General features: G+C 43.7%; 1 protein-coding gene across 1 annotated transcript; it reads left to right on the top strand.

The window, feature by feature from the left end:
* The first annotated feature begins 21,879 nt into the window (after positions 1-21,879).
* LOC147904155 (small ribosomal subunit protein eS27y) lies at positions 21,880-23,872 on the top strand. The gene is made up of 4 exons (XM_087372716.1): positions 21,880-22,099; positions 23,054-23,155; positions 23,238-23,266; positions 23,374-23,872. Exons 1-4 carry the CDS (start codon positions 22,097-22,099, stop codon positions 23,498-23,500), a joined length of 261 nt encoding a protein of 86 aa, XP_087228842.1. The 5' UTR covers positions 21,880-22,096; the 3' UTR covers positions 23,501-23,872.
* The last annotated feature ends 598 nt before the right edge of the window (positions 23,873-24,470 follow it).

Genomic DNA, 24,470 nt, shown 5'->3' with positions numbered 1-24,470 from the left:
TAGCTTATATTCTTGTAATCAAACCTGACCACCTGCAAGTAGCCATGCAAGCACTCATCAGACCACCTTGCAGTAGCCAATGGATCATGGTACCAAGGGGAGGTGTTGAGATATGGTGCCATGTGCACATAGAGGCTAAGGTATGGTATAGGAATGTATTAAAGTAGCCACCCTAGGATGTGGACTACATGATGTGAGGATGTGGATCAAGAACATCCACTAGGAGAGATGTGGATGAGAGGATCCGACAAGTGTTGACTATTCTAAGGGCTCTCTCTATATAAGAAGCCTATCATGTATTTTTTATTACATATTTTTGGAATAGATTGAGTGTTTCCTATTTGGTGTCTCTCTCCTCATGGTTTTTAGTATATGCTTTGAGCCTCCGTAGTCCTTACATTGATCTTATGTACACTAGGCTTAACATGGTCCCACTTTCTTCACAAGATAGTCATGAAGCCTTTGCATTTCTTAGTCCAATGAGATAGCATGGTAGTAATCGCTCATTGCTCATCCTCTTGTGAGGCTCGTAGCAGCGGGAGTTCAAATGTTGAGGCTCGTAGCAGCGGGAGTTCAAATGTTTTATTCTTGCAATATTTTCCCGCAAGGACTAGTTGTCCTTCGGCTTTACCTCATATAGTTGTCACCTGCATATCAGCCACATTTGGCTCATCATTTCCACCAATAGATGATCCATCATCTACCCTTGATTGTATACCTATGGGCGTACTTGGTGGTACCATTTCTTGCACATTTGGTGCATGGACAGCTTGCTGTCTATCAACATATGTAGGTGGATTCACGTCCTGGAATGTGATTCTCCTCATTTCCACATCCCTCATGGGTGCCTTATGCATTTTCTTCTCATTGAAGGCAGCATCATAGCTGCGTATGATCTTCTTTACTTCTGGATCCCAGAGACGATAGCCCATCTCTCCACTTTCACCATAACCCAGAAGATGCATTTCCTAGACTTAGGATCTAGCTTCTTTCGAAGCTCTTTGGCACATGTGCATATGCCTTACACCCAAATATATGCAAATGAGAGTAAGAGGGCTTCTTGCCACTCCATGCCTCTTCAGGAATACCACCATCCAAACTCTTACTAGGTGATCTATTGATCACATGCACTGTAGTCTTCATTGCCTCAGCCCAAAAACCACCAGAAAGACTTGCATTGGAAAGCATGCATTGCGACCTTTCTTGAATGGTATGGTTCAACTTTTCTGCAACTGGAGCAAACTAGAGTACGAGGGATGTGAGCTCCCTCTTAATCCCACATGTATCACAGAAATGTTAAAAGTCATGAGAGAGATACTCTCCACCATTGTTAGTGTCCGTAGGCATTCAAGCATTCTACTTGACTGATTCTCAACCAAGGCCAGCCATTTCTGAAATACCTGGAACACATCACTCTTCCGAGCTATAGCATAAGCCCACACTTTCCTAGTTGCATCATCAATGAATGTCACATAGTATTCAGCCCTGCCTAATGACCATGTAGGCATGGGACCACATATGTCTAAATGCACCAAATCAAGCTTTTCAAACTCTTTCTTTCCCCTTCTTTTATGGGCTGATTTAGTCTACTTCCCATAGAGACAGTTCTCACAAAATTCAAAATCAAAGAAACTCAAATGCAGTACACAACCCAAACAGCATAAGAGTTTCATCCCATTTTGGCTCATATGGCCCAACCGGCAATGCCATAAAGAAGTGCTTGGCTGCTTGGTTATTGCAACAATATGATCAAACACCCTTGATACATGTAAGGGATACAAAGTCCCACACTTGGCACCCCTGGCCAAAAGCATAGAGCCCTTCTGAATTTTCCAACTCCCAAAACCAAAGATGGTCTGAAAACCAGCATCATCTAGCTGACCTGTTGAAATGAGACTCTTGGTCAGCTTAGGCACATGTCTCACATTTTTCAAAATAAATGTAGACCCATTTGCAAAAGAAAACTTTATGTTACCTACTCCCACTATGTCACATGCATAATCATTTCCAAGATGCACACAACTTGTCTTTCCACTGTCATAATTGGAGAACCATTCCCTATGGAGAGTAACATGGAATGAAGTACCAGAATCCAAAATCCATTCTTGGGAATATGCATCATCTAAAGTGGTAAGCAACTCTACAGATAAACTAGACATGAAGAGAATGTCATTGTCACTATCATGTGTGACTGCATTGATCTCCTCGATCTTCACTTTTCCTTTGTTCTCCCTTGGACTCTCTTTCTTCTGATTTGCACCCCAATTCGCATTCTTTTTCTTATCCTTTTGCTCTCTTTTAAGCTTGTAATAATCCTTTTTCATGTGGCCCTTCTTGCCACAATAGTGACACTCAATGGTCCGTGCCCTGGACTTTCCTCTTTCTTGAAACTTCCCCCTGGACTGTGATTTGCCCCTTTGCACATTTAAGGCTACATCCTGCTTGTTGCCTTCCATTAACTTCTGTCTAATCTCCTCAGCCAACAAGTACCAACCACATCATCAAAGTTCAATACTCCACCAGGTGCAAAGTTACTGATAGCAGTATGAAAAGTATCCCATGAGGACGGTAATGAGCATAAGAGAAATATTGCCCTCATTTTCGCATCGAAATTCAGCTTTTGAGCTTGAAGCTAACTGAAAATGATATTAAATTCATTCAAGTGCAAAGCTATGGATACTCCCTCCTTCATGTGTAGCTCAAACAATCTCTTCATGAGATAGAATTTGTTTGAGGCAGTCTCTTTCTCATATGTAGCACATAGCTTTTTCCATAAAGCTTCCGTAGTCTTTTCAGTGACTACTGTGAAATAAACTATCTCCCCAAGATGAAGTCTAATGGTAGACTTTGCCAATGCATTCAACTCATTCCATTCATCTGTGGACATAGCTACAGGCTTAGCTGCAATCCCTTGCTAGGGTTTTATCTACTTCTTTTGAATAAGCACATCCCTTATCTGTTCTTTCCACAAAGAAAAGTTTGTCCCATCAAAATTTTTAATGCTGAAAAACTCCTTTTCAAACATGGAAGAGGATGCCATGATGCAAATAAAGCAAAATCCCAAATGCTAGTGCCTGCAAGAGAGAATCACACCAAATACCAGGTGCACCCAAATGTGTATGCCACAATAGAGTGAAATATCACCAAAACTCAAAGCTCAAAGTATCAAAAGATACAACTAACCCATGTGCATGTACTATGCATCCATATGAGCAAATCTGGCCGAAAAGAAAATGCCAACTGCAATGGCAATCCAAAATGCCAATAAGTGCCAAATGGCTCAAGCATAAACACCATCCATGGGCATATGCATCAACAATATCTCATCCAAGAGAGCATTACACTATCAGTGCATCACCTATAATGTGTCAAATGGCTATCCCTCAGCATAAAATAGCATCCATGTGCAAAGCGTCCATAAAAAATAGCATCCCACAAGGCAATCTGGGCCTATCAGTGCATCCAATAAGGATCGCAATGCATCCAAATGGCCTATAAATCATCCACTACAACCCAATGCACACCACGAATGAGCGCACATGGCTCAAACTGCAACCAGAGTGATCTGCATAAGGTATGCTCAAGAAATCATGGTCCTACGTCAATGACCGCTACTGAAAATAGAACCTGAGATGCCTCAAAACATGGGTGCCATTGCATAATCAGACTCAGCAAGACAATCTGCAAATATCTCTCTTCTACTGGAACTCCAAAATCCCAATCGATGAGTGAGAAATGGGAATCAACATTTATCCCCTACCATGTGGGATAAATCTAAGGTTTCAAAACCTTAGAATAAAAAATGCATAACAGAGAGATGAAATCAAATACACAAAGATCTATAACTCTGAAAATACTCCACTGAATCACGCACGAACTAATAGGTAGAGGTTTTTAGGTGTCCAAAATGCAATGGGACAGATGGTTGGAAACCGTGGTCCCAGTCACTGGGTCCAACACACGGACTGAAAAACGTTTTTGAAAACTAATCTATTTGTAAACTCCACCGGAGTGTGAATGATGAGCAACATAGAAGTTTTAGGACTCTTGAGTCCACCGGAACTAACAGATATGCAAATGGTTGCTCCAAACTTGAGTTTCAACACCCGGGTAGAAAAACGTTGAAACTGACACAGTGGGTCAGAATTCCAACGAAATGATCCCAAATTCAAGAATGAAGGTGTTTCCAAGCTCCTGAAGTGAAATGGACACTAGAAGTAGGCAATAGTTGCCTCTGCTCAAAAAATGACTTTTTCTTTAAAAACACTGAACAGGCTCTCAAAACCACTTTGCAAAACCAAAGTGACTTTTCCAAAGGTTCCTTCAAGGTCTCTGCGCACTCGGATGCAAGTAAAGTCACCCACAAAGCTTTCCATAGAGCTGTTGAGCTTCTAGGCATTCATGCATGCTCAGCTCGATCACCCGGGCTCTGATACCAGTTGAGAGTGCTCTCAACGAAAGCAGAACAGAAGAGGGAGAGAGAGAAATAGAGAGCCACACAAGCTTTTAGTGGGTGCAAAATACCCTAATCTTCTTTTTCATTCATTTATATATGTATTTGAGTATTGTACATAACCGGGGTAAAGGCACAATGACCTTTAACCCCCACGAGGAGGGCCCTACAACTCAGCTATTTCCTAAGCCATGAGGCTATGCTTGATGGTGTGGGAGATTGGGTCCTAACTGAGCTAGATGTAGGGGCCATGAAGGCCCAAGGATTTGGGTTTTTGCCTGCTTTTGCATTGAAGCTCATTGCATCCTCCAAGCTCAATGTGTCCATGTGTGCGGGACTGTGCACCCAGTATGAACTTAAACTTGAGATATTAGAAGGAGTTGACATGTGTGGGACTGTGCACTCAGTATGAACTTAAAGTTGAGATCCTAGAAGGAGTTGACACTAAGTGTTAAAGATAGTGTAAATCAAACTATCCACATAGGGCATAGGGGAAAACCCTAACCCTAACCCTAAGGGGTTCACATGTATATCTTCATGTTCATTGTCAATACACTTAGTGTACAAGTAGCTATATCATGTGCACTCCTCTCTCTCTCCCTCTCTCACTTCTGCTATCATGATATCAGAGCCGATGGTGCTCCACTTCCTTCGTGAGTGTTAAGCCCTCCATCCGCGAGGCATCTTCCATTGAGAGAGATTTTCCAATGAGGAGGCAAGTGCATCTTCAACTACGAGCATCAAGCACCGATGCTCCTCATGGCTCATCGGCTCTCAACAAAACGAGCAACCTTGCTCAGATGACTAGAGCTACACAGCACCTGCAATTATGCTTTGAATATTGTGAGTCAATTTATGCAAAGGCCATACAAGAGTTTTTTTTTTTCAAAGAAGGCCAAACAAGAGTTGCAAATGGGACACCATAACCGTGGGGGCTGAGCCACTTCTAGTGGGTTTAGTCTATTCCTTAAGATTGGGCATTCATTGGCTGTATGGTTGGCCATATAGTGGGGGCACCCAACATTTTCTCTCCGTTGGTATTGTGGTGGCTAAGAACACGCAGCTTTTGCTTGATGGCCTACATCATTTTATCTTTTACTCTTAGGGCCATGGCTTCCACTCTGTCCTCGGTGGTGTGATCTTTGTTGGACGTGCTTCCCTTCTTCGAAGATTTCTTGTCGCGTTGACTTGATTTATAGCCATCACTGTCACTGTTAGAATTTGTCATGCCATCCTCAATGTCAATTGCAGCTTCATGAGAGTCCCTGAAATGTGCATAGCTGCATGCTGACTTTTTTAATGTTTATGTGAATGGATTTTTTCAAGCAAGAGATGAACCATCTTATGAGGTACTTGTCGTTTGGACAGGGATCACACTTTGCTATTAATCTTTTCATTCTTCCTAAGTATATTCTGATCTTTTCTTTCTTGCACATATCTATATTTCCTAGTTTCATCTTGCAGCCTTTCTATTTGGAATCTTCTTCTGAACTGCTCAGATAGTAGTGGCCATGTAGCTCTTTCCTCTATGAGAAGGTCAAGGTAGGGCCATCGGGAACCATGCGGCTTTGGTTTCATTTGACTAGTCGCCTCCAGCACAACATGCTGTGTCAAAGAGTTGAAGGAACTTGGCGGGGTCCCCTCATCCATCGTACTTTGGCATTTCCAATTTACCAAAGTGTCATCTACCATTGTTGTTGTTGTTGTGGTTGTGTTGTTCTTTAAGGTGTTCTGAAGGATTTTGATCGTCGCTACTTATTTCTTCTTCAATAATTATGTCCTCCATGCTGCTTGTCGATGGTGAGAGGTTGAATTCTTGAAGAGCATCGAGGGCCGAAGAAAGCTCGCGAAAGTATGCAGGTGCTAGTCTTCTTTCAAATTTGAGGTGCATACACAATGCTTAAGTGTATCAATAGAGTGCCTTTGACTTTGAAATTTGCAATTGATTTTGACCTTCGTAGCCCGATAATGGCAAAAAATATGCAATCGACAAGTCAAAATCAATGCCTGTGTAATGGCGACTACGGAGATTGAAAATGATGGTAAAAAGACTTGAAAATTATCATTTGAGATTGTATGTTGCGTGCGTGAATCTTGGCGTCAACTGGGTGCTATTTGGTCTTCAAACGGCCATGATACGGGTTCCCAAAGGAGTAAAAATTGTTAGGGGGTTAGAGATGCATTAGTGTCGTAAGGACTGTCGTGCTACAAATGTACCTAGGATTGTTCCACGTGAGTGGAAAAATGTGCCGGTGCAGATGGATTGCCAATCGGAGGTCACGGTGGAATCTTATGAGCGAAATAGTGCGAAAACGGGCCCCACATGGGGGCATAAATTGATGAGTGTTATGGATGCCTACATGGTGTGGGATTGGTTGGAAAAATTTCTCGTAGCTCAATGGTTCCGTGTGTGAAGTTGTGGTTCAATCTGGTTCCAATTTGGGTCCCAAATAAGCAACTTATGGACCCTCAAAGTTACGGGAATTTAGGGGCCCTTTTGTCTTTAGGTCCAAGTGTGAATGGTCCTAAACCTTTGACCTAACTAGGGTAGTGAGCTAAATGTTAACGTTGGGACTCAGTTACTGTAACTAGTCCTTAGCCTAACTTAGTTTATCTAACTATATCAGTTAGTGTGACTGTAGTTAGTCCAAGTAACTAAAGTTAGTTACTAACTGATCCACAGTTAACTTAAGCTAACTCTATAGTCAGCTAGCCTAACCTATGGTCAACTAACCTAATCGATGATCAAATAACCTAACCTAAGTTCAACTAACCTAACTACGATTAGTTTGTTTAGGGTTAGTTTATCCCTTTTTTTTTAAATAAAAATAAAAAAGGGGAGGGGGTGTGCAACAGCGGCGCGATTGAGGTTTGGAGGTGGGTGGGGGGTTTGAAGATGTAGGAGGGGGGGGTGAGGACGAGGGGGAGGAGTTTTTGTTGGAGAGACTTAAGGCCTTTGATGGCCTAGGCTATGGTGGAGGCTAGCCGGGCTGGCCATCGTGCAAGTGGGAGGAGGCGGGGCAGAAGGAGGTAGCTCGGGGCAGCAAGCTTGGGGCGGGGCTGGCGCACCGCCGCTTCTGGCATTGCACACGTCGGGCTGCCTTGCAGCCTTAAGGCTAGCAAGGGCTTAAACCCTTGCTTAGTTAGGGACGTAGGGAGAGTAGGTCGAGTGGGTAGGGAGGGAGAGGGGGGGAAGAGAAGAGAGAGAGAGAGAGAGAGAGAGAGAGAGAGAGAGAGAGGGGTGGAGGGGGTGAAGGGGGTGGGTGGAGGGGATGGTGGAGAGAGGGGGGGAGTGGAGGGGGGGGGAGGGAATGGGGGTTGGGGGTTGGAGGTGGAGGGGGGAAAAAGGGAGGGAAGGGGGGTGGAGGTGGAGGAGGGGAGGGGGGGAAAGATTGGAGGGGGGGAGAGGGGTGGGGGTGGGGGAGTGGAGGGGGGTGGAGGAAGGGGGGGGGAGGGAGGGAGATTGGAGGGGGGGAAGGGATAAAAGGGGGTGGTGGTGGAGATGGGGGGGGTGGAGGAGATGGGGGGAAGAGAGGTAGAGAGATGGTGGAGGGGAGGGTGATGGGGGGTAGAGAGAGATAGAGAGATGGTAGAGAGAGATAGAGAGATGGTGGAGTGGAGCGTGATGGAGATGGGGGGTTGGAGGAGATGGGGGGTGGCAGAGGAGATGGGGGGTTGAGGTGGAGGGCAAAAGGGGAAGATGGGGTGTAGAGAGAGGTAGAGAGATGGTGGAGGGGAAAAGGATGGTCACCTTGAGTGGGGGAGATGGGGGATGGACGGAAAAAGTGGAGATGGTGGGGAGGAAGTGTTGAGATATGGTGCTATGAGCACATGAATTAGAGGCAAAGGTATGTGCTAAGGAATGTATTAAAGTAGCCACCCTAGGATGTGGACTACAAGAGGTGAAGATGTGGATTGAGGGCATCCACAAGGAGAGATGTGGACCAGAGGATCCCACATGTGTTGACTATTCTAAGGGCACTCTCTATATAAGAGGCCTCTTATGTATTGTTGAGTAGAAGAAATGCACATTCACTTAAGATTCTGTTTATGAGTCCAAGCTAATCTATCTTGGAACCTAATTGACTTGAGGTACATGTCATGAGCATTCTCTTCATCATGTTTCCACATAGGTTCCATCCACCTTAGAGCGCTCCATAGATCCTGAGGCACATATGTTTTCTCATGGTATCAGAACATAGGTGCAGTCTCCTAGATTAGTTGTAGGCTTGCCTTAGGAGCACATGTTTTCTCCTAGGTTAGTTTTAGTTTTAGATTGAGAGCAAATTTCCATCCCTTGAGAGAGAAATTTTCCGTCCATCCATTTCACAGCTTATTCAAAAGAAGCAAATTAAACCCTTGGCAGGTATTGAATCTAAGCCTGCAAATATGTCTGAGGATGATTGGAATGAGTTGGATGCATTAGCAAAGTCTACTATTAGACTTCATCTTGCAGAGTCAGTTTATTTCACAGTAGTAAATGAGCAGACTACGGAAGATTGTGGAAGAAACTGTGTGCCACTTATGAGAAGGAAACTGCCTCTAATAAAGTTTACCTCATGAAGAGGTTGTTTGAGCTACAGATGAAGGAAGGGGTCTCCATTGCTTCTCACTTGAATGAATTCAATATTATTTTCATCCAGCTTCAGGCTCAGAAGATGAATTTTGATATGGAGACTAAGGCAATATTTCTCTTATGTTCATTGCCATCCTCATGGGATACCTTCCGTATAGCTGTCAGTAACTCTGCACCTGGTGGAATACTGAAATTTGATGATGTTGTGGGTAGCTTGTTGGCCGGAAGTCTATGGACGGCAACAAGCAAGATGCAACCTTAAATGTGCAAGGGGGCATATCACAGTTCAAGGGGAAGTCCCAAGAAAGAGGGAAGTCTTGTAGCAAATCCAGGGCATAGAACATTGAGTGTTACCACTGTGGCAAGAAGGGCCATATGAAAAAGGATTGCTACAAGTTGAAAAGAGAGCAAAAGGATAAGAAAAAGAATGCAAATTGGGGTGCAAATCAAAAGGAAGAGAGTCCAAGGGAGGACAAAGGAAAAGTGAAGATCGAGGAGATCAATGCAGTCACACATGATAGTGACAATGACGTTCTCTTCATGTCTAGTTTATCTGCAGAGTTGCTTACCACTTCAGATGATGCATATTCCCAGGATTGGATTTCAGATTCTGGTGCTTCATTCCATGTTACTCCCCATAGGGAATGGTTCTCCACTTATGATAGTGGAAAGTGTGGGGGTTAAAGGTCACTGTGCCTTAACCCCAGTTATGTACAATACTCAAACACATATATAAATGAATGAAAAAGAAGATTAGGGTGGTTTTGCACCCACCAAAACTTGTGTGGCTCTCTGTCTCCCTCTCTCTCTCTCTCTCCTTCTTCCGTTCTTGCTTCCGTTGAGAGCACTCTCAATTGGTATCAGAGCCCGGGTGATCTAGCTGAGTGTGCGTGAATGCTTGGAAGCTCAGCAGCTCTGTGGGAGGAAGGAGAAGCTCTGTGGGAAGCTTTGTGGGCGACTTTACTTGCATCCGAGTGTGCAGAGACCTTGGAGGAACCTTTGGAAAAGTCACTTTGGCTTTGCGAAGTGGTTTTGAGAGCCTGTTAAGAGCTTTCAAAGAAAAAGTCGTTTTTTTGAGCTTTTCCCTGTTCCGTTCGATGACAGAGACTCCGTATTGACTTGTAGAGGCAACTATTGCTTGCTTTTGGTGTCCACATTACTTCAGGAGCCTGGAAACACCTTCATTCCTGAATCTGGGATCATTTCATTGGATTTCTGAGTCACTGTGTCAGTTCCTGCGTTTTTTGCCCGGGTGTTGGAACTCAAGTTTGGAGCAACCATTTGCAGATCTGTCAGTTCCGGTGGACTCAGGAGGTCCTAAAACTTCTATGTTGCTCATCATTCACACTCCGGTGGAGTTTACAGATAGCTCTGGTTCCAAAAACGTTTTTCAGTCCGTGTGTTGGACCCAGTGATTGAGACCACGGTTTCCAAAACCATCTGTCCCATTGCGTTCCGGATGCCCAAAAACCCCTACCTATCAGTTCTTGCGCGATTCGGTGGAGGATTTTTAGAGTTATAAATCTCTGTGTATTCGATTTCGTCTCTCTGTTATGCATTTTTCATACTAAGGTTTTGAAACCTTAGATTTATGCCACATGGCGGTGGATAAGTGTTGACTCCCATTTCTCACTCATCGGTTGGGATTTTGGAGTTCTGGCAGAAGAGAGATATTTGCAGATTTTCTTGCTGAGTCCGATTATGCAATGGCGCCCATGTTTTGAAGCATCTCAGGTTCTATTTTGAGTAGCGCTCATTACCGTGGAACTATGATTTCTTGAGCATACCTTATGCAGATCACTCTGGTTGCAGTTTGAACAGTGTGCGCTCATTCGTGGTATGCATTGGGTTGCAATGGATGATTTATAGGCCATTTGGATGCATTGCGGTCCTTGTTGGATGCGCTGATAGGCCCAAATTGCCTTGTGGGATGCTATTTTTTATGGACGCTTTGCACATGGATGCTATTTTATGCTGAGGGACAGCTTTGAAACATTGCAGGTGATGCACTGATAGTGCTATGCTCTCTTGGATGAGACATTATTGATGCATATGCCAGTGGACAGTGTTTATGCTTGAGTCATTTGGCACTTATTGGCATTTTCTTTTGGGCCAGATTTGCTCATATGGATGCATAGTATATGCACATGAGTCAGATGCATCTTTTGATGCTTTGAGCTTTGAATTTTGGTGATATTTCACTCTATTGTGGCATACACATTTGGGTGCACCTGGTATTTGGTGTGATTCTCTCTTGAGGCACTAGCATTTGGGATTTTGCTTTATTTGCATCATGGCATCCTCTTCCATGTCTGAAAAGGAGTTTTTCAGCATTAAAAAGTTTGATGGGACAAACTTTTCTTTGTGGAAAGAACAGATAAGGGATGTCCTTATTCAAAAGAAGCAGATTAAACCCTTGGCAGGGATTGAAGCTAAGGCTGCAAATATGTTTGAGGATGATTGGAACGAGTTGGATGCATTAGCAAAGTCTACTATTAGACTTCATCTTGCAGAGTCAGTTTATTTCACAGTAGTAAATGAGCAGACTACAGAAGATTTGTGGAAGAAACTGTGTGCCACTTATGAGAAGGAAAATGCCTCTAATAAAGTTTACCTCATGAAGAGGTTGTTTGAGCTGCAGATGAAGGAAGGGGTCTCCATTGCTTCTCACTTGAATGAATTCAATATTATTTTCAGCTAGCTTCAGGCTCAAAAAATGAATTTTGATGTGGAGACTAAGGCAATATTTCTCTTATGTTCATTGCCATCCTCATGGGATCCTTCCGTACAGCTGTCAGTAACTCTGCACCTGGTGGAGTACTGAAATTTGATGATGTTGTGAGTAGCTTGTTGGCCAAGGAGATTAGACGGAAGTCTATGGATGGCAACAAGCAGGATGCAGCCTTAAATGTGCAAAGGGGCAGATCACAGTTCAGGGGGAAGTCCCAAGAAAGAGGGAAGTCTCGTAGCAACAAATCCAGGGCACGGAACATTGAGTGTTACCACTGTGGCAAGAAGGGCCATATGAAAAAGGATTGCTACAAGCTGAAAAGAGAGCAAAAGGATAAGAAAAAGAATGCAAATTGGGGTGCAAATCAAAAGGAAGAGAGTCCAAGGGAGGACAAAGGAAAAGTGAAGATCGAGGAGATCAATGCAGTCACACGTGATGGTGACAATGATGTTCTCTTCATGTCTAGTTTATCTACAGAGTTGCTTACCACTTCACATGATGCATATTCCCAAGATTGGATTTTGGATTCTGGTGCTTCATTCCATGTTACTCCCCATAGGGAATGGTTCTCCACTTATGACAGTGGAAAGACAGGTTGTGTGCATCTTGGAAATGACTATGCATGTGACATAGTGGGAGCAGGTGACATAAAGTTTTCTTTTGCAAATGGGTCTGCATTTGTTTTGAAACATGTGAGACATGTGCCTAAGTTGACCAAGAGTCTTATTTCAGTGGGTCAGCTAGATGATGTTGGTTTTCACACCACTTTTGTCTTTCAAAGTTGGAAAATTCAAAAGGGCTCTATGCTTTTGGCTAGGGGTGCCAAGTGTGGGACTTTGTATCCCTTACATGTATCAGGGGTATTTGATCATGTTGTTGCAATAACCGAGTAGCCAAGCACTTCTTTGTGGCATTGCAGGTTGGGGCACATGAGCCAAAATGGAATGAAACTCTTATGCCGTTTGGGTTATGTACCGCATTTGAGTTTCTCTGATTTTGAATTTTGTGAGCACTGTCTCTATGGGAAGCAGACTAAATCAGCCCATAAAAGAAGGGGAAAGAAAGAGTTTGAAATGCTTGATTTGGTGCATTCAGACATATGTGGTCCCATGCCTACACGGTCATTAGGCGGGGCTGAATACTATGTGACATTCATTGATGATGCAACTAGGAAAGTGTGGGCTTATGCTATAGCTCGGAAGAGTGATGTGTTCCAGGTATTTCAGAAATGGCTGGCCTTGGTTGAGAATCAGTCAGGTAGAACGCTTAAATGCCTACGGACTGACAATGGTGGAGAGTATCTCTCTCATGACTTTTAGCATTTCTGTGATACACGTGGGATTAAGAGGGAGCTCACATCACCTCGTACTCCAGAGCAAAATCCAGTTGCAGAAAAGATGAACCGTACCATTCAAGAAAGGTTGCAATGCATGCTTTCCAATGCAAGTCTTTCTGGTGGTTTTTGGGCTGAGGCAATGAAGACTGCAGTGCATGTGATCAATAGATCACCTAGTAAGAGTTTGGATGGTGATATTCCTGAAGAGGCATGGAGTGGCAAGAAGCCCTCTTACTCTCATTTGCGTATATTTGGGTGTGAGGCATATGCACATGTGCCAAAAGAGCTTCGAAAGAAGCTAGATCCTAAGTCTAGGAAATGCATCTTTCTGGGTTATGGTGAAAGTGGAGAGATGGGCTATCGTCTTTGGGATCCAGAAGCAAAGAAGATCATACGTAGCCATGATGTGGTCTTCAATGAGAAGAAGATGCATATGGCACCCATGAGGGATGTGGAAATGAGGAGAATCACTTTCCAGGATGTGAATCCACCTGCATATGTTGATAGACAGCGAGCTGTCCATGCACCAAATGTGTAAGAAATGGTACCACCAAGTACTCCCACAGGTATACAATCAAGGGTAGATGATGGATCATCTATTGGTGGAAATGATGAGCCAAATGTGGCTGATATGCAAGTGGGACAGCAAGCTGAAATGCCCTTGAGAAGATCATCTAGAGTGTCTAGACCGCCTGATAGGTTTGTTCCAGGGGTAGACTATGTGATGCTTACTGATTGCGGGGAGCCTTCTTGCTACAGAGAGGCTATGATGCGTGAGGATCAACGCAAGTGGGAGTATGCTATGCAATCAGAGATGAGTTCACTTATGAAGAATAAGACTTGGGACTTGGTTTCTTTGCCACATGGAAAGAAAGCATTGCCATGTAAATGGGTCTACAAAATGAAGGTCACAGGTGATGATGTGCCTAGGTACAAGGCCCGTTTGGTTGCTAAAGGGTTCAAGCAAGAGAAGGGTGTGGACTTTGATGAGATATTCTCTCTGGTTGTGAAGATGACCACACTTAGATGCATGCTTGGACTAGTGGCATCAGAGGATATGGAGCTTATGCAAATGGATGTCAAGACAGCTTTCTTGCATGGGGATTTGCATGAGGAAATTTACATGGTGCAGCCGGAAGGCTTTGAAGAAAAGGGAAAGAGCATTTAGTTTGCAAGCTGAAGAAGAGTCTCTATGGTCTTAAGCAAGCACCTAGAGAATGGTATTAGAAGTTTGATGCTTTCATTCGGTCCCAGGGTTTCAGAAGGAGTGAAATTGATCACTGCCTCTACACTAAAAGGGCTAAGGATAATAGCCTGATAATCTTGGCACTATATGTGGATGATATGCTATTGGCTAGCAAGAATACTTATGAGCTAGATGCATTAAAGGCCAAGTTGCATGAGGCCTTTGATATGAAGGATTTGGGACTTGCAGGTCATATTCTTGGTATGCGCATCACGCGTGATCGGAGTAGGAAACTCCTTAGGCTTTCACAAAAAGAGTATGTTACAATATGGAGGGGGGGAAGGCAGTGAGTACTCCATTGCCTCCATATGTGAAAGTGAGTCATACAGATAGTCCCAAATCAGTTGAGGAAAGGGCCATGATGGCCAAGGTTCCTTATGCATCAGCAGTTGGGAGTCTAATGTATGCTTTGATAGCTACTAGACCAGACATTGCATTTGCAGTGGGAGTTGTTAGCCGCTATATGGCTAATCCACAGGTGGTGCAGTGTCGTGGATGTCTCGCACACAGAAGTACGTTGCTTTGTCTACCACAGAGGCTGAGTATGTTGCAGCCACAGAGGGTTGCAAGGAGGCTACATGGCTTGATCGGCTAGTGGGAGATTTGGGGATTCATACAGGTGTACCGACATTGCATAGTGATTCCATGAGTGCTATTCAGGTAGCACGGAATCCGGTCTTTCATGCAAAGACCAAACACATTGAGGTCAGGTACCATTTCATCAGGGAGGTACTTGAGGACAAGCGCATAGAGCTTGTCAAGGTTCATACAGATGATAACCCTGCAGATATGCTGACGAAGAGTCTACCTAGTCAGCGGTTTGAGTATTGTCGTGTATTGATGGGCATTGGATAGTATGCTCACTAGTTGTTCTCTCTTAAAGGCACATTGTCCTTTAAGTGGGAGGTTGTGGGGGTTAAAGGTCACTGTGCCTTAACCCCGGTTATGTACAATACTCAAACACATATATAAATGAATGAAAAAGAAGATTAGGGTGGTTCTGCACCCACCAAAACTTGTGTGGCTCTCTGTCTCCCTCTCTCTCTCTCTCTCCTTCTTCCGTTCTTGCTTCCGTTGAGAGCACTCTCAGAAAGATAGGTTGTGTGCATCTTGGAAATGACTATGCATGTGACATAGTGGGAGTAGGTGACATAAAGTTTTCTTTTGCAAATGGGTCTACATTTGTTTTGAAACATGTGAGACATGTGCTTAAGTTGACCAAGAGTCTTATTTCAGTGGGTCAGCTAGATGATGCTGGTTTCCACACCACTTTTGGCTTTCAGAGTTGGAAAATTCAAAAGGGCTCTATGCTTTTGGCCAAGGGTGCCAAGTGTGGGACTTTGTATCCCTTACATGTATCAGGGGTATTTGATCATGTTGTTGCAATAACCGAGCAGCCAAGCACTTCTTTGTGGCATTGTAGGTTGGGGCACATGAGCCAGAATGGAATGAAACTCTTATGCCGTTTGGGTTATGTACTGCATTTGAGTTTCTCTGATTTTGAATTTTCTGAGCACTATCTCTATGGGAAGCATACTAAATCAGCCCATAAAAGAAGGGGAAAGAAAGAGTTTGAAAAGCTTGATTTGGTGCATTCAGACGTATGTGGTTCCATGCCTACACGGTCATTAGGCGGGACTGAATACTATGTGACATTCATTGATGATGCAACTAGGAAAGTGTGGGCTAGCTTCTCAGTGACAATCTGTGAAAGAGAATTAGACGCCATTATAGAACATTGCAAAATATTGTCACTGCAAAAAACTGGCTCATGCTATAGCTCGGAAGAGTGATGTGTTCCAGGTATTTCAAAAATGGCTGGCCTTGGTTGAGAATCAGTCAGGTAGAACGCTTAAATGCCTACGGACTGACAATGGTGGAGAGTATCTCTCTCATGACTTTTAGCATTTCTGTGATACACGTGGGATTAAGAGGGAGCTCACATCCCCTCGTACTCCAGAGCAAAATCGAGTTGCAAAAAAGATGAACCATACCATTCAAGAAAGGTTGCAATGCATGCTTTCAAATGCAAGTCTTTTTTGTGGTTTTTGGGCTAAGGCAATGAAGACTGCAGTGCATGTGATCAATAGATCACCTAAGAGTTTAAATGGTGGCATTTCTGAAGAGGCATGGAGTGGCAAGAAGCCCTCTTACTCTCATTTGCGTATATTTGGGTGTGAGGCATATGCACATGTGCCAAAAGAGCTTCGAAAGAAGCTAGATCCTAAGTCTAGGAAATGCATCTTTCTGGGTTATGGTGAAAGTGGAGAGATGGGCTATCGTCTCTGGGATCCAGAAGCAAAGAAGATCATACAGAGCCATGATGTAGTCTTCAATGAGAAGAAGATGCATAAGGCACCCATGAGGGATGTGGAAATGAGGAGAATCACTTTCCAAGATGTGAATCCACCTGCATATGTTGATAGACATCAAGCTGTCCATGCACCAAATGTGCAAGAAATGGTACCACCAAGTACTCCCACAGGTATACAATCAAGGGTAGATGATGGATCATCTATTGGTGGAAATGATGAGCCAAATGTGGCTGATATGCAGGTGGAACAGCAAGCTGAAATGCCCTTGAGAAGATCATCTAGAGTGTCTAGACCACCTGATAAGTTTGTTCTAGGGGTAGACTATGTGATGCTTATTGATTGCGGGGAGCCTTCTTGCTACAGACAGGCTATGATGCACGAGGATCAATGCAAGTGGGAGTATGCTATGCAATCAGAGATGAGTTCACTTATGAAGAATAAGACTTGGGACTTGGTTTCTTTGCCACATGAAAAGAAAGCATTGCCATGTAAATGGGTCCACAAAATGAAGGTCACAGGTGATGATGTGCCTAGGTACAAGGCCCGTTTGGTTGCTAAAGAGTTCAAGCAAGAGAAGGGTGTGGACTTTGATGAGATATTCTCTCGGGTTGTGAAGATGACCACACTTAGATGCATGCTTGGACTAGTGGCATCAGAGGATATGGAGCTTATGCAGATGAATGTCAAGACAGCTTTCTTGCATGGGGATTTGCATGAGGAAATTTACATGGTGTAGCCGGAAGGCTTTGAAGAAAAGGGCAAAGAGCATTTAGTTTGCAAGCTGAAGAAGAGTCTCTATGGTCTTAAGCAAGCGCCTAGAGAATGGTATCAGAAGTTTGATGCTTTCATTCGGTCCCAGGGTTTTAGAAGGAGTGAAATTGATCACTGCCTCTACACTAAAAGGGGTAAGGATAATAGCCTGATAATCTTGGCACTATATGTGGATGATATGCTATTGGCTAGCAAGAATACTTATGAGCTAGATGCATTAAAGGCCAAGTTGCATGAGGCCTTTGATATGAAGGATTTGGGATTTGCAGGTCATATTCTTGGTATGCACATCACGTGTGATCGGAGTAGGAAACTCCTTTGGCTTTCACAAAAAGAGTATGTTACAAAAGTATTGCAGCGCTTCAATATGGAGGGGGGGAAGGCAGTGAGTACTCCATTGCCTCCATATGTGAAACTGAGTCATACAGGTAGTCCCAAATCAGATGAGGAAAGGGCCATGATGGCCAAGGTTCCTTATGCATCAGCAGTTGGGAGTCTTATGTATGCTATGATAGCTGCTAGACCAAACATTGCATTTGCAGTGGGAGTTGTTAGCCGGTATATGGCTAATCCAGGAAAGAGGCATTGGGAGGCAGTTAAGTGCATCATGAGGTACATGAAGGGTACCAAGGAGATGTGCATCTGCTTTGGTAGAGGAGACATGCATGTTCTTGTGTTAGCCCTTGTGGCCACATGGTTAACACCAAGCATAACCCCATGTTTACCCGGAGCTAACATGTGAGTGGGTTGAGGGAGATTCGATAGAGTCGGCATCTTTCAAAAACAAATCTCAAGTCCTTGAGGTTATCATCCCATTTGGAATGAACACACAAGTCATCTAGGAAGACTTTTAGGAAATCCCTCAAATATTCCGTCAAGGCCGTGATCATTAGCCCCAAAGAGCATCACCTTGGAAGCATAAATTCCCCATTCCGTGGAAAACATGGTTTTGTGATGATCCTCTGGTGCAATAGATACTTGATTATATTCAAAGAGTGCGTCTAGGAGCGATTAGTTTCCTTTCCAATGACTCTTTCCTGAACATGCTTTGTAAAGGTCAATGGGTAGTGGTCTTTTTAAGTTGTGGCATTTACCTTTTTGAGATCCACGCATACTCTAATTTTACCATTCTTTTTTAGCACTACGATGATGGGGGATACCCACCAGTCCCTATGCTCAATCTTGTAGATGAATCTTGTGTCGATTAACTTCTATATTTCTTCTCTTACAATAGTCGATACTTTGGATTCATTGGGTAGGATCTCTCTGCACCGGTCTAATATCATCGAACATAGGGATGGTGTGTTGTACAACCTATGCCTGCAATCCCTTCATATTGGTATACTTCCAAGTGAAGCAATCTTGAAACTCATGCACTAGAGTAAGCAAGGTTTGTTCTTGCTTAGGGGTCAAGTCATCGGCTATATAGACTGATTTAGGGTCTTCGCTTTCATTGGTAAAGTCCACTTCCTTGACCTAAGCCTGACTGTCATAACCGTATTGGTTCCATTGCTCTACTGGCCATTTAGCTTGCTCCAAAAGTATTTTGCGATCTTGGACCATGTAAGCTTTGAAGTGCCTGGGGACTTGGCATAAATTAATTTTCTCTCCCTTGTCATCGTCCAAGGATTTTAAGGTGGGCTACTTCTTCTTCGGAGAAGTCTTAGTGTATTTGGCCTTTGAGGCCTTACTTTTCTGAGGTGGGTTAGCTTCCTAAGGGGCCTTAACTTAAAAATAGAGCGGCTTCCTGTACTTTAAGGGATCCTAGGGGGACCTTGATCCTATCCAACCTGGCTTCCCATGGGTGAGAACTCATGGTGTGTGGTAACAACACCCACATATCTCAACCAGTGAAGATTCCTCTTCACTTTTTATACCCCTTGCCCATTCTCTGGCGCATTTAAGATGTTGATCATGTTTAAGGGAACTATAGTCCCTAGCACTTTTGGGATCGTAGGCCGCCATTTTTGTTCATGTCTTCTCGACCGCATCTATGGTAGTGAGGACATGCATCCAATTGTGTGAGAACTTGAGTTCCGACAGCGGAGCATACTAGTGTTCATCTCAGTCCTCTCCCATGTCCTTCTCATTACATACTAGTGTTCACCTCAGTCCTCTCCCATGTCCCAGGTCCTTTGCATAGTGTCCGACTCGATTGCAAATAAGTTGTCAATCATTAGATGGGCTTTCCATGTCTAGAGGTCAACCTTCACGATCTGCTCATCCTTGTGCGGAGAGATTCTCTTAGAGGCCTAGTCACGGACTAGTCTTACAGGACGCATGAAGGGTCTCCCTAGAATGACATCATAGCCATCTCGCTGTCTATGGAAGTCCATTACAACAAGCCAAACATGATAGGTAAGACCAAAGGTCTTGATCTTTATGTCCTTTAGAACTCCTACCATCTGGGCCATCGCTCCATTGGCTAGTTTTACAACCAGATTAGTGCTTTTCATCTCAGGCCTTCCTCGCCTAGCACTATTTGGTGACAATGGTAACTCTCGCCCCTCCATCCAATATCACTGTAGCATTCTTACTTTAGCAAGTAATTGGGAGCATAGCGTTCATATCATCACTCTCAAAGTACTGGCCTAGCTTGTTGAGTGATATCTTTAGCAGATTTGGCTCATCTATAGGGGCTTCGACTACCTTGGTGGCCCCTTCCTTAGGGGTGACCATCTCCAAAGGATGGGGTTCCCTCTTAGTAAGGCTGCTATAGACATTTTTATCTCTATGGACAAGAATATGGTGAACCCTGACACATCTTGAGGTTGACTGATCAGCTCTCGGCCTTTTGATTGTAGTTTTCAAACCCATAAAAGGACAAAGGGTTTTCGTTTGTAGCTTGGTGCCAGGAAGGATCCTCCTCAAACATCTTGGGTCGTAAGAGCGATTGTCCCACTAATGTGCTATTTGAATCTATCTCATCCACCTTTTCTAGGGTGGGCAAAGGTTTGGGACCTGTATTTAGGGCCTGATGGTTTGGATGGATAGTATTCATGCTTTGTTAGTCTTGACCCTTTGCTCAACATCCACCGCTCACATGGGCTTCTACATGAACTTGCTAGCATTTGACCCCAAGAACATAAAATCCCATGGGCTTGTGTACACTACGTTGTCACAAAAAGAGAATCAATTAATTAGTTTCCCTCGAGTTGTCTTGAAAATATTAATGTAAGGAAAAAGGGAGAAATTAATCCCTCGCTCGGCCATCACCTCTTCTCGCACTCCCCTCTCCTCACCTCCCTCTGTGCTCATCTCGCCGCTTCCCTCAGGAGCAAGGCACAACACATTTATAAGTGCCATTTCTAGATTGTTCTGCCACCTTAACAGCTTTGAGAACACTCTGCCACCTTGCCAGCTTCTAGACTCTTTTGCCGCCTTAATTTTTTGCACCTCAAGTTATTCTTGTCGTTGCATCTCGATTGGGTAGAGACCAATATAGACTTAGTCATGGAACCTAGAGAGTGGTCCAAAACTTAGCCCCTCCAACGATTTCAGCTTTATAGGTGCCTTTCATATAGAAAAACAAAATTCAGCCAACTTTCACTAGCTAAAAGCTTTGCAATAGTTTTATAAACAAGATGAATTACATTCAAGTGGCCTGCGGATTCGTCGTGCTTAATATGGTACAACATTGAATCACCATCCAGTGGGCAGGTCCTTCTGAAAAACCGTGCATGCACGAATAACGCCATGGATATCGTTGTCTTCACCAGTAGAGATGTCAAAGTCTCATGTAGAGCTAAGAAGACCACATACCTTTGCATGCAGGAAAGGCGCCGCGAACGGAGATGAGTTGGAAAGACCACGGACCATTGATTTGCCCATGTTGTGCATGCGGGAAAGATGCTGCCAATGGAGACTTCGCAAGGGCCATACCCTGCATGCTGAATTCACGGGCTCCACGTGCTTATTAGAAACTATGACGACAAATGGACCAATTAAAAAATGCGAACATACAAATCACGGAATAGGACCACTAGTCGACTCGAAAAATTCATGCAAATACATTTTTCGCTTCTTATCGTCCATCTTGGCTAAGGCCCTTCCATGGGGTAGGCCAATAAGTGAGCTTCTAAACAACAAGTGAGTACAAGTACTTGTGAGAACTGTCTTAAGTTCTGCCAGATATGGACGATGCAACTGCTTGCAAATGCAAAGAGATTTGCAAAGTCTATGTGTGTGTGTGTGAGAGAGAAAGAGTTCTTAAAAACAAGAAAGTGTATGTATGAGAGAGAGAGCGAACCAAAATAGAAGGGGGCCACTTGGCAACAAAAGTGTAACTAGAGCGCTCCCTGGAAAACAGTGCTAACAACAGCCTTTACTGAGGTTAATCGGGCAACGACGTTGCCGCAGGGCAAAACGAATTACTAAAGCCCAAATTTGGGTACCTGATTATATCTTGAAGGGAAGGAGCTAAAGAAATGAACGGCCAGATGGAGCCGGTGAGGAGAAAGATGGACGGCTAGGATAAGCGGATGCGGTTGTACAAAGTTAGGGAGGCAGACCCATAAGCCCTCTCTTGCCTCTTGCTCTGTGCACCAAATTCTGGCAACCAACAACAGCAACAGGAGCAGCAATCGCAACTAGTTTGTGAACGAACTTGTCGACTCTTCGTTGAAATCTTGTCATCAGATCTGGAGCCCAACCTTCGTATCGGATACGATGGTACAATATACGTCCTTCTCTCACACTTTTGGGCGTCTGTCTTTTAGGGTTTCGTGGGAGAATTTGTATTTACTTGGCGGCAGCGCTTTTAGGCAGCTCCGGGTGGTTTCGGGGATGTGAGGGTTTTGCTGCTCTGGTGGGTTCTATGTCGCCTGGTGATGGGTGTGCCTGTTTGGGAGAGATATTGATGGTGTTGGGCCTGGCGGGTGGTTAAAGCTCGGACCTTTAACGGTTTCATATTTCTTCGTTCTTCTCTCACGGAGAGTCTTGTGTTTCTTTTTGTGGGCATGTCCTGTTGGATGCTTGTGGTTTGCCACCAACCATATCTTCCCCCTGGACCCGTTGGTCTTACGGGGTAAAAATTCAATCTTGCATCCATTGAATCAAGCTTTAAATATAAGGGACGTGTAAAGTGTTGAGTTTCTATTCCCACCGTTCTTGTGGCCCTCAAGCACTGGGCCGAACACCCCTACTGTTCTGCCGCAGGCAGGGCTTGAATACTCGCCCGAAAAAAAACAATTTTTAGAAGGTTTGTGCTCTTGACTTATAACCTTGAGCTCAAATAAGGTAAATTAAGGAACAGATGCGCAGTAAAATACGGGCATCTACACCTTTAGTATACCTTCTTTTTTGAGGACATTCTGAAAAGGTCCTTAGATACTCTATGATATTTTATTGGGGCTGTGCGCTGGAACTCCATCAAAATAGTTTTCTCTTTATCTGGACGACCGTCCAATTTCATGTAATATCTACTCGCACGTACTCACTTTTTGGTTTAATCCTGAAATCTGTTGCCGTTGAGTGAGCCTATGTTGTTCTGCTGATGTTTTATTGACTAATTATAATAAATACTGAGTTTTCTTTAAGCTGTTTGAGTGACTTGTATCGGTCTCCACATTCTGTCTCCTTCCATTGTTAATTGAACTGTAGTTTTTCTTCTGCTTATGCTCACAGGTGCTTTCAAACGACATTGACCTTTTACACCCTCCTGCGGAGCTTGAAAAAAGGAAGCACAAGTTGAAGCGTCTTGTGCAGTCACCCGATTCTTTCTTTATGGTGAGGCTTTCACAGTTTTGAACGTTGTCAGCTTTTTAGATGTACATAGTGATTCTTACACTAAATCCTCACTGTGTTGCAGGATGTCAAATGTCAAGGATGCTTCAGCATGTGAGTTGCATATTATGATTCTTAATATTTGTTCAGAGGTTTGAGGATGCTTATCATTGGGTTAAAATTTTTGGTCCTAATGTTTTTCTCTTTATGCATGTGTGCAGTACAACTGTTTTTAGTCATTCCCAGACAGTTGTACTCTGTGGAAACTGTGCAAGTGTTTTATGCCAACCCACTGGAGGAAGGGCTCGTCTAACGGAAGGATGCTCTTTTAGGAAAAAGGGAGACTAGATGGAGTTTTAGGATTGTTTTTTAATGAGTAATTGTTGGCATGATGGTGCTCCGGTACTCTCAAGTCGTACTGGCAAAGTGAAGATATTGCAAACATCCATGTGTTGATGCTCATTTGCAGTTCTTCGAGGGTTCCGTAGTATCCAATTCTCTGGTTCTCATCTGATGTGGATCAGTGTTGATGATGACGATATAGTTGTTGATGGATATTCTGCAGAAGTGTCCTTAAAATGGGTGGTTTATGCTTTTAATTTTATCTGTAGCAAGATAAAAGGATGTAGGTGTTTGCATTCCTGATGTCATGCACCTGTAGGTTATTTGCAACTATGCCTTCGAATATAACATCCACTTTTGGAGGTGGCGGGCTTTAAATTTGTTGCATGGAAGGAGTGGTGGTTGAGATTAGAGATTGCTTTCAGACGTTCCCCCATTTCAGCTGCTCAGATGTCCCATCCTGGTCTCGAACATCTCCCAACATTTCCTTTTGTCTTGGTATAGCCGCCCCCCCCCCCCCCCCCCCCCCTCCCTCTCTCTCTCTCTCTCTCTCTCTCTCTCTCTCGTGACCTGCTCACTCACTCCATAGATGTGTGGGTCCTAGGTAGATACTTCTTATTGTCCTCCAAGCTTTTCTAATTCCATCAGGGCAACTGGTCTTCCAGAAGACACTTTTTACTGTCCTCAACCTTTCTTATTTTAATCTAACTTCCCCATTTGTCTTCTTGGAGTTGCAAATGAGAGAGAGAGAGAGAGCACTGATGAAATAGTCTTTCAAGTTAGAGAGAGAGAGCAATTTTACTGATGAAATAGTCTTTCAAGTTATTATAGTTTTCTTCCAATGATATGGGAACTGTAAATGTGCACTGCTTGTAAAGCTATATTTTTTATGCTAGTTCCTGAATTTTTTGAAATTAAGTTGGCAACTGATAAGAGCATAAGCGTAACTTTGCCCACTAAAGTTAATTTTTCTCTT

Source organism: Dipteris shenzhenensis, chromosome 3 (assembly GCF_047967505.1).
Source record: "Dipteris shenzhenensis isolate YYH24624 ecotype China chromosome 3, Dip_SZ_1.0, whole genome shotgun sequence".
Lineage (NCBI taxonomy): Eukaryota > Viridiplantae > Streptophyta > Polypodiopsida > Gleicheniales > Dipteridaceae > Dipteris > Dipteris shenzhenensis.
The sequence above is the reverse complement of the archived record's forward strand: the minus strand, read 5'-3'. Positions and strand labels throughout refer to the sequence as shown.